This window comes from Propithecus coquereli, unplaced genomic scaffold, assembly GCF_000956105.1.
Source record: "Propithecus coquereli isolate 6110/MARCELLA unplaced genomic scaffold, Pcoq_1.0 Scaffold114, whole genome shotgun sequence".
Classification (NCBI taxonomy): Eukaryota; Metazoa; Chordata; class Mammalia; order Primates; family Indriidae; genus Propithecus; species Propithecus coquereli.
In genome coordinates, this window is record NW_012135414.1 from 4,024,435 (window position 1) to 4,035,580 (window position 11,146).

General features: G+C 39.8%; 1 protein-coding gene across 3 annotated transcripts in view; it reads right to left on the reverse strand.

The window, feature by feature from the left end:
* NFX1 (nuclear transcription factor, X-box binding 1) overlaps positions 1–11,146 on the reverse strand; it is a 77,434-nt gene continuing 66,288 nt past the window's right edge. For 2 of the 3 annotated variants that reach the window (XM_012656495.1, XM_012656487.1), the window contains exons 20-24: positions 4,337–4,435; positions 3,687–3,753; positions 2,370–2,515; positions 1,516–1,620; positions 1–274 (exon numbers count right to left, since the gene is read on the reverse strand). In XM_012656495.1, coding sequence (XP_012511949.1) covers positions 202–274; positions 1,516–1,620; positions 2,370–2,515; positions 3,687–3,753; positions 4,337–4,435 — 490 coding nt within the window. In that variant the 3' untranslated portion in view covers positions 1–201. Of the gene's footprint in view, positions 275–1,515; positions 1,621–2,369; positions 2,516–3,650; positions 3,754–4,336; positions 4,436–11,146 lie in introns of those variants that run through there. The other variant, XM_012656504.1, reaches the window with a different exon arrangement.

The window sequence follows — 11,146 nt, forward strand, 5'->3', positions numbered from 1 at the left end:
TCTGGCCATACTGAAATGCTTTATACAGGTAGGAATAGACAAGGGGATTTCTGACAGAATCATGCTTTGGATGTATCGGTATAAGACAGTATGTGAGGCTGTGATTCTGCCAGGCAGTGGGGAACAAGCATGATTTATCTGCTGGCAGATCAGTCTCCACTACACCTAATCATTCTTTTATCTAAGTGTATCTTGATCTTCTCAGTCCTGGACATCAAAGTAGTCAATTATTGGCTCCTTGGTTATTTTCTGAAAATTACAGCTCCCAGGATTCCTGAAAAGCAAACAAAGAATGATCGATCTTTTCTTCTTTGGAGGAAACAGATGCAGGTCTTCAGAAAGTTAAGGATTAGCTGATTTACCATTTGTGAAGCTCTGATAAGATAGGGGGGCAAACATGAGCTGCTAATTGTTGAAATTTGGTGATGGGCACACAGGTGTTCATTATATTAGAACTAGTCTCTCTAAGAATAAGTCAAGCAAGCGGGGGAGGGGAGACAGCATGGCATAAACAGGCCAAAGACTCCACATGGTTATGTCTAAGTGGATGACACAGTTGTGGCAGTATCTCGGAACACCCCTCACATTTCCAAAGCCTCTGCCCATGTGGGTATTCAGATTGTGCTGACTAGCACCCAGGTGACCTGGTTTCGGGTGGAGAGGGGCTGGTCCTGGGGAGCTACACAGCTCCAGATGCTCCTGGCTGAGGCTGTGTCCAATGGGCAACATCTAGCTGTCCTGTCCAGTCCCACAGAACACCAATTTGCTATGACCCTCCTGGTGACCTTGTAAACTACCCTAACCACCAGTCCAGAGATTTTGTGCAGGAAGCACAGTGGAGGCACTGCTAGGACTTCTGTGTAGAAGGTCAGAATAGGAGCAGGAATCCCTTTGGGCTTCAGAGTAACTTTCAGTCTCGGTCACAGTAGGGCATCTGGACTCCCCTCCCAATAAGGGAGAGGAAGAGAAGGCGGGATAGTGCTCCCTCCCTGCTCCCGTCTGAGAAAACATCAGGCAGATTTGCTCCTTGCCAATTGGTTTTCTTTTCTCTTTAAATCATGAATATGTTTTTGTTGTAAAAATTATTCAAACCATATAGACGTAGACAGAGCAAAACATGAAAGTTCCCCCCACCCCCTTCACTGCTAGCTGTCACCCCCAAACCCACTTCCATCTTCAGAGTAACTATTGTTAACCATGTGGTGCTCCAGTCCTAAACCATCTGGTGTGACAGACTGAATCTACTGCCCAGTGTCACCATCTACACTGTGGAAATTATGTCCAGTGACTGCTATCCCTGGACTAGAATCTGGTAAAACAAACATCAAACTTAGGACCCCTCTGGCTCAAACAAACATGTATGACACCCCAACCAAACCTTACATATTTGAACATGGCATCCCAAGGCCAGTCCTGAGGAGGCCACCAATGGCTGGTGCAGCCCAGGACAGTTCAGCCCCTGCTGGCTTCTCTGAACAGACAGGCCCCTTTGGAAAGCAGCTGAAGAATCCTTACTTGTCTATCTGATGTCTGTGATGAGGAATTGGTGGTGGAGGCCGTGTCTGCATTTCCCTTTCAAGCACAACTGTCAGCGTGGTAGGAGGACAAATGGACTTCCCTCTGATAAAATACCAAGCATTGAAAAATGAGAATCATTTTTGGAGATAGGCAGACAGCTAGAAACTCAGTCTGTGACACTACAGAGCACTCTCTGGTATGACCTGTCTCCTCTCAGGTGTGGTCACCTGCATTTAACCCTTGGCCCTTCCACCCACCTCTGCTGGGCCTGTTGCCTGCTTCCTCCCATGTCACATTTGAGTGTTCTTCGCTGGGAAGTTCTTCCTGTTCCCTCAGGTTCTGACAGTGACCCTAGATCCTGTCTGTCCCCTCCTGGCTCCCATTACTGCCTCAGTTAACTCTGATGGCAAAACACTGTTCACAGGGAATGCCTTAAATCACAGTCCAGCATTCTTTGTTTCCCTCATGCCAGGAGGAGAGAGCCAGGGAGAGGTCAGAGGAAGGATCAGGGGACAAAAGGGGAAGGGACAGATGTGATGGGCAGGCGCCCTGCCCAGGCCCCCAGGTCTGTTCCTTCTGCCTGAAGAAATGCTGCCTCCAGCGTCTGCTGTGGATCTGGGCAGATGTGAGGCTTGTGCACTTTGAGTGTGTCTGCCCTATGGACTGAGGCATGGGCTTTGCTCTCTGGCTCAGGCCTTTAGATCATCTTGCAAGTCCCAGGGAAACAGATTTTCCTCTATTCTTCTAAGAGGGAGACTGGAAGTAAGAGAAACAAATACTGATAGACCCTACTTCTTGGGTCCAGTTTGCCCTGCTGAGGAGTTCCTCCTGTAACAGCAAGATCAACCTACCTGATGGCAGTAACCACGACATTGCGCTTCGGTTCATTGTCATAGCTCACGCTCTCCAGGCCATAAGCTTGGGCCAGGTCATGGATAATCCGGCGGTGGTCTCTGTTCATGGGAGGGAAGCAGTGGCTTTTCTTACTATTCTTTCCCTGTATTGAGGGAAAAGACGACTGATTGAGATCATCCTGAAGCAGAAAATGCTTACAACTAACCTCACCACCACAAGAATAGTGTGTGTCAGTAAGAGGGGACTGAATTTTAGAGGCCCACAGCACACAGGATTTCATTAACTGCCAGGCAAACCCAGAGAAGTTTGGGAAGATGGGAGCTGATGCACTTCTTTCATCTACTCTGAGCCACAACAGTAGCAGCTGGACAGGGTGAGGGACAAAGAAACTCAGATTGACACCGTAATTGTTCCTTCTGACAGGTCCCATAGCTGGGGAGTGAGTGATATTCCCAAGACATGACTAAATAAATTGAAGACTTATGAAGTAAGAAAATTTCATTTCCTATGAAAGTATGTTCTACTCTAAAAATCATGCAGATACAGACACATAAACAGAGAAATACATTTGCTCAGGTTTCTTAATTAGGAGAGGAACAACGCATTCCGTATTTTCCTTCATGGCAGTATTCTGTTGGGAAGTGATAAAAGAAGGGAGGAAAGGAAGGGAATGGGAAGAGGGGAAGGAAAACCATCATCCTTAGATATGCAGCTCAAGCAGCCATCTGGTCCTCACTCCCAGTCCCCACTGACTGAAGAGGAAGCTGACATAGCACTGACAGCTTCTGACTAAATTAAAGACTTTTTCACTTAAAGCTTTCTCCCTGACAACGATGGCCGCCTCCAGGACAGGGGCCTTGCTCTCTTGAAGGAGTCTACCCCACTCTCTTCAGTTCCAGTCATACTACTTTTATCCTTCCCCCAGGGTTTCTTTCCTGCCTTTAGGATAACAAAGAACCCGTGTGCTCTCCTATTGTATCACAGTTGTTCAAACATGTGAGGGCTTCATGTGTCTTCCTAAGTGTCCCATGTAGTCACTCAGCTGTCACTAGTGAGCCCCCTTGCCCAGTTTCTCTACCCATTCCTAGGCATTTAGCCAGGGTTTTTATTCACATTTGATTGCATATTTTTTCTGCAATAATTGAACTGGAGAGGCTTCCATGGATGGACTTTTGGGAAAGAGAAGGATCCTCAAGGAAGTGACTTTTTCCTACAACTATTCTAGGCTGACAGTGTTTCTGCAACTCGATTTTTTTTTTTTTTTAATCAAGGTAGCCTTAGAGAAATGTCAAGTGGGATGTTTTGACTTCAACCTTATTCACAGCCTCCACAAGGGTTTCCATTTCCTTCTCGATGTCACTGACAAACTTTAAGTCCTTCCTGAAATGAAAAATCACCACAGTTAATTTCATCTGTTCCCGCCCTTCTGGGAACCTCTTCCATCCAACCTCTGCCTGTAAAGTGCAAACAATGGACAATGTTGGCAGAAAAACTGCAGAGGTCATGAATTGTCTGATAATAGAAGGTCAACTGTGATGAAACAAAGGAAGAACAAAAGAGAAAACAAATACGAGAAAAGAGAAGACAAAAGGAGAAATAGCCATCAGAGGGCCAGGAGACAGGAGAAAAATAAGAGCTGTTACTGCTCCAAGTGAGAACCGATGGGAATGTGAGACCTGGGTGGACAGAGGTGGAATGAAGCCCAGAGATACTTCAGTTCAGTCTAGTTCAGCCTAAAGACTTATAAAACAAGAAGGCTCAATTCTTACCACATCCCCATCCCCACCTCACCTTTAGTTCTGCAAGGGGATAGTTTAGAGAAACCAAGAGAAGGCTATCTTACAACAGATAAACAAACTTGAACTGGCTTATTCACAGAAGGAATACACACTAGTTACTGTATCTTAAAAGACCAAATACTCTTATAAGCTTCAAGTAAGAAAGTAGGTGACAAGTTACATACCTGGCATCTTCTTTCAAACTATCACTGAATTTTGATCCTGAAGAACGTATATTGAAAGGATCAGAATCATCACTGATATGAAATGCCTCCGCTAACCTCCTGCAAGTGAAAGAGAAGTCTGCAAATAAAAGGAAAGGAGTGGGAGGGAAACTATCTTATAGTTACATAGAATTATTACCACATCCTAAATTCTTTTTTTTTTTTTTTTGAGACAGAGTCTGGCTCTGTTGCCCTGGCTAGAGTGCTGTGGTGTCAGCCTAGCTCACAGCAATCTCAAACTCCTGGGCTCAAGCGATCCTTCTGCCTCAGCCTCCCGAGTAGCTGGGACTACAGGCATGAGCCACCATGCCCGGTTAATTTTTTTTATATATTTTTAGTTGTCCGATTAATTTCTTTCTAATTTTAATACAGACGGGTCTCGCTCTTGCTCAGGCTGGTCTCGAACTCCTGAGCTCAAACAATCCGCCCGTCTCGGCCTCCCAGAGTGCTACGATTACAGGCATGAGCCACCGCGCCTGGCCCTAAATTCTTTATACATTATTTATCTCATTTCAATAAAACAGATTATTAAGGAAAGAATAACAATTTGGGTCAAGATGTGGTGTTGTCTTCGTTGAGGAAAATAAAACAGATCTATGTAGGTCTGAGCAAGCCATAGGCTGAACACTGGGGACTGGGATTATTTGGGAAGAGAAGGCTGGGGGTGTGAGATCACTGGGAATGGTTGGTCAATGGGAATGACTTTCTCTGAGGCTTAATGTAAACATAAGGCACATAAAATAGACATATAAATATTAAAATTAATATCACATCATAGAAAATAAGGAAAATAAAAATGAATTTCATTAACAACATAAGCACTGTATTTTAATATATTTATTTTATTTTTTGTTTTTATGACACATTCTAATTGTAAATGTTTATAAGGTACAATTTGATGTTTTGATGTTTCAATACATATATATGTTGTATAATGACCAAATCAGTGTATTAGGAACATCCATTACCTCATACATTTATCATTTCTTTGCAGTGAGAACATTCAGAATCCTCTCTCCTAGCAATTTTGTAATATACTATACACCTTGCTGTTAACCATCATCACCCTACTTCGCAATACAACACCAGAACTTATTCCTCCTATCTAACTTTGTATCCACTCACCAACTTCTCCCCATCTTCCCCTCCCTGCTCCTCCATCTCTGATCATACAGTATTTGTCTTTCTGCATCTGGCTTATTTCATTTAACATGATTGGTTGGTTCTCCAGGTCCATACATGTTGTTGCAAATAACAGAATTTCATTCTTTTTTGTGGGTAAACAGTGTTTATTCCACTGTGTGTTTGTGTGTGTGTGTATTTATATGTATATACATATACACACACATATATACACACATATACCCTATTTTCTTTAAAAAAATTTTTTATTGATACATACTATTTTACACATTTATGGGGTACATGCGATATTTTGTTACATGCATAGAATGTGTAATGATCATGTCAGGGTATCTGAGGTATCCATTACTTTGAATATTTATCATTTCTTTATGTTGGGAACAATTCAAGTCCTCTCTTCCAGTTACTTTGAAATATAAAATATAGCTGTGATCGTATAGTGGTTAGTACTCTGTGGTATGAAACATAAAATACATTGTTGTTAATTGTAGACACTCTATTCTGCTATTGAACAACAGAATTTATGCCTTTTATCTAACTATATGTTTGTACCTATTAACCTACCTCTCTTCATCCCCCCCACACGCTTCCCAGCCCCTAGTATCTATCATTCTATTCTCTACCTTTATGACATTAACTTTTTTAGCTCCCACATGAGTGAGAACATGTGATATTTGTCTTTCTGTGCCTGGGTTATTTCACTTAACACAATGATCTCTAGTTCTATCCATGTTGCTGCAAATGATTTCATTCTTTTTTGTGGCTGAATAGTATTCTGCTATATACCCCATTTTCTTTACCCATTTATCTGTATTGACACCTGAGTTCATTCCATATCTTGGCTATTGTAAATAGTGCTGCAATGAACATGGGTGTGCAGATATCTTTTTGACATACTGCTTTCATTCCCTTATATACCCAGTAGTAGGACTGTTGGATTATATGGTATTTCTATTTTAATTTTTTGAGGAACCTCCATACTATTTTCCATAGTGGCTATACTAATTTAAAATCCCCCAAACAGTTTCCCTATAATTTTTAAAATTTATTTTTATTTTAAAATTCTTTTTAGAGACAGGGTCTCATTATATTGCCCAGGCTGGACTCAAACTCCTAAGCTCAAGGGATCCTCCCTCCTCATCCTCCTGAGTAGCTAGGACTACAGCCATGTGTCACCACATGCCTGGCTTGCCTATCATTTTAAATAGCTGCAATTAGTATGTATAAAACTCTGTTATGGCTGGGCGCGGTGGCTCACGCTTGTAATCCTAGCACTCTGGGAGGCCGAGGCAGGCGGATTGTTTGAGCTCAGGAGTTCGAGACCAGCCTGAGCAAGAGCGAGACCCCGTCTCTACTAAAAATAGAAAGAAATTAATCGGACAACTAAAAATACATAGAAAAAAATTAGCCGGGCATGGTGGCGCATGCCTGTAGTCCCAGCTACTCGCAAGGCTGAGGCAGAAGGATTGCTTGAGCCCAGGAGTTTGAGGTTGCTGTGAGCTAGGCTGATGCCATGGCACTCTAGCCCGGGTAACACAGTGAGACTGTCTCAAAAAAAAAAAAACAACAAACTGTGTTATACCGCACAAAAATAAGAATGTAAGGTAATGCATGTTAATTAGATTGACTTAGCTATTCTATATAGCTTTCAAAATATCATACGGTACACTATAAATATACATACAATTTTTATATGTCAATAAAAAATAAATCAAAAATAATTTTTTTTTGAGACAGAGTCTCACGCCCGGGCTAGAGTGCCATGGCATCAGTCTAGCTCACAGCAACCCAAAATTTTTAAATTAAATTAAAAAAACCTGTATGTTTCCCCCTCTTCATTGTATGATTAGCAGTTCTCATATTACTATTTGGTTTTCATACTGTTTTTTTTTTTTGAGACAGGGTCTTGCTCTGTCACCTAGGCTGGAGTGCAATGGTGTGATCATAGTAGCTCACTACAACCTTGAACTCCTGGGCTCAAGTGATCCTTCTGCCTTAGCCTACTAAGTAGCTAGGACTACAGGGATGTGCTGCCAAGCTTAGCTAATTTTTAAAAAATTTTTTGTAGAGACGAGGTCTTGCTATGTTGCCCAGACTGGTCTTGAACTCCTGGCCTCAAGCGATCCTCCTGCAATGGCCTCCCAAAAGTGTTGAGATTATAGGCATGAGCCACTGTGCCTGGCTGCACACTTACTGTTTTAATAGCTCATAATCTTCTAATTATGTATTTCCCATAATTTACTTAAACATTCCACATTTAGGTTTAACAATTTCCTAGTTTCTTAATATTATAAATGACAATTAATGTATCTGTGCAAGAAGCTTTTAAAATAATTTCCCTGGAAAATGTTTCCGGTTGTGGGGTTGCATGAAATGGACATAAGACTCTTGATCAATGTGGCCTAAGTGATCGCTAAAAATGCCACTTTGTGCTTATCTGAATCTCATGGCATCTCACCAACATCCAGTTATTTTTTTTTTAAATAGAATTCAGCTTAGCACTTAGTACAATTTTAATCTACGCTGTGACGGGCATCACTTGCAAGCTTAATGTCCATAAGAATCTTTTCATATTGCTAGATTTTCCAATTTTTCAGGAGAGGCTTACTTTTCAAATTTTTAAGACAATTTTTAGGGGGAGATCTTTTGATGATTGGATTAGTTGGCCACCAATTCAAATTTAAACATCAATGAAACCTGTCTGTGGGCTGAATTTGACCTGCTAGTTCTTGATTTATGTAATGTGTGTATATATATAAAACTTTAGATGATGTTTTCTTTTTAAAATTTGCCTTTTTTTTTTTTTTTTTTTTTTGAGACAGAGTCTCTCTCTGTCAGCCAGGCTGGAGTGCAGTGGCTGGATCACAGATCACTGCAACCTTGAACTCTTGGGCTCAAGTGGGGTCTTATTATATTGCTCAGGTGGTCCTGAACTCCTGGCCTCAAGTGATCCTCCTGCCTTGGCCTCCTGAAGTGCTGGGATTACAGGCATGAGCCACCATGCCTGGCCCATTTCTTTTTTTTCTTAGATCAGTATGTATTAAGAAAGAATCTTTAAATAGTGAGGATCATTATGTCATCGCTAAGATTGAAGAGAAATTAAAAAGACTTTAGAAAATAGAAGCCAGTTCTAATCACTGACTAACATTTACTGAGTATCTACTTATGTGTCAGGCTCATGCGAAGACCTTTACATATACCAGTTTTAACGTATGAACCCTCACAACAACTCTGGAAAGGAAATACTATTATTGTCACCACTTCCAGATTTTTTAGAAAACTAAGGCTAAAAAGGAATATGTGACTTGCTCAAGGTCTCATAGCTAAGTGTTTTGTGAAGTTAGGATTCAAATCCAGGCAATCTGACTCTAGAGCTCTGGCTCTAGCTGGTATACAATACTGCTTCTCAACTACACAAAGTGCATTTCCATGTTTTAGAGGCCTTCTGTGTATTCACTACGGAGTTTCTGAATACCCAGGACTCCTAACTCACATTTTGTGGCTGAGAACACTAACACTGTGACTGATGGTTCCTAAAGGGCGGGGGTTTTGCCCAGTACTTACAGTACTTACTAGAAAGTTACCATAAGGGTTAAGCCAAGGGAAGTGTGGCAGCACTATTAGTCATCATATTACCTTCTACATATTTAGATACTTAAAGAGATACTGTTAAAACTGTTGAATGTCAAGCTTCAAGGTAAAATAGGGCTATACTTTGTCTGCATTTGTCTGTTTCTGTTTAACTTTTTCTCTTACAAAAATTTCAAAGATAAGTTATAAGAATATTACAAGGAACTTTTAAATACCCTTCTAAATTCTCCACCTATTAACATTTTACAGGGCTATTTCTTTTAATTAATCTTTGTTGGAATCAGAAAGTTTGCCAGTTACTAAATAAATGTCCCTTAATCTGATAAAGAATAACTTACAGCAAATTAAATATGTTTGCCATAAGTAACTTAATGGTGAAATATTTAAAGTTTTCCTTATGAAATAAAGGATTAATCAGGATATCTATTATTACAACCTTCCGTTGAACAATGTACTTAAGGCCCTAGCCAGTGCAATAAGGTAAGACAAAGAAACGAAAGAATTGGAAAGAAATAAAACTATTATTAGAAGACATGATTGTATACATGCAAAATCCAAAAGAATCAACAGATAAACTACTAGAAATAAGTGAATTTAGTAATGTTGCTAAACAGATCAATAAACATCAATTGTATTTCTAAATACCAGCAACAAGCAATTAGAAAATAAAATTTTAAAAGTAATACAAGAAAAAATACCATTTATAACAGTATCAAAAACATCAAAGCACAAGGAACAAATCTATTGAAAGATGTACAAAATCTATGTACAGAAAACTATAAAGTATCATTAAGAGAAATCAAAGAAGACACGAAATGGAAGGATACACTTTGCTCATGGATTAGAAAACGCAATATTATAAAGATGCCAAATCTCCCCACATTGATCTATAAATTAAATACCAACTCAATCAAAATCCCAGCAGATTTCTTGGATAGATATTAGCAAACTAATTCTAAAATTTAAGTGGAAATACAAAGGGCCAAGAATAGTCAAGACAATCTTGAAGAACCATGTTTGAGGAGATATACTACCAGATATTAAGACTTGTTATAAAGGTACAATAATTAAGGCACTGTGATACTAGTGCAATGGAACACAATAAGCTCAGAAATAGACTCACATATATAGAAATACTTGACTTATGACAAGGGTGGCACTGCAGAGTGCTGCGTAAAGGACAATCTTGGTACTGGTCAAATGAATATTCATATGGGGAAAAAAACCTGAATTACAAACTCTCCTTATACCATATTTTAAAAAATCATTCCAGGTCAACTAGAGATCTAAATGTGGAAGGTAAAATAGTAACGCTTCTAGATAGTAACAGTAGAATATCAACATGACCTTAGGATAGATGAATTTTTCTGAAACAGGACATAAAAAGCACTCATTAAGGAAAAGACACATAAACTGCAAAAAATTAACATTAGAAACTTCTGTTTACCAAAACACATCATCAAGAGAATAAAAACTGAAGGTACAGAGTTCAATAAAATGCTCACAATGTATAAAACCAACAAAGGACTCATATCCAGACTACACAAAGAACTCCTATTAGTCAACATGAAAAAGAGACAACATAATTAAAAAATAAGCAAAAGACCTGAATAGGCACTTCACAAACGAGGATATCAAATGGCCAATAAATGTGAGAGGTGTTCAATCTTGTAAATCATCAGGAAAATATAAATTAAAAGCTTAATAACCTGCTACATATCCACAATAATGGCTAAAATTAAAAAGACTGACAATCTCAAGTGCTGACAAAAATGTGTAGCAATGGGAATGCTCGTGGGAGTGCAATTTGGTACAACCACTTTGGATGCTGTTTGGTAGAATCTTCTAAAGTCGAACATATATAAATCCTATTAATCAGCAATTCTATTCCTAAGTTTATATACAACAGAAATGTACAGCAAAGCAAGTATAAGAATATTCTTTTTTTTTTTTTTTGAGACAGAGTCTCACTGTGTTGCCTGGGCTAGAGTGCCGTGGCGTCATCCTAGCTTACAGCAACCTCAAACTCCTGGGCTC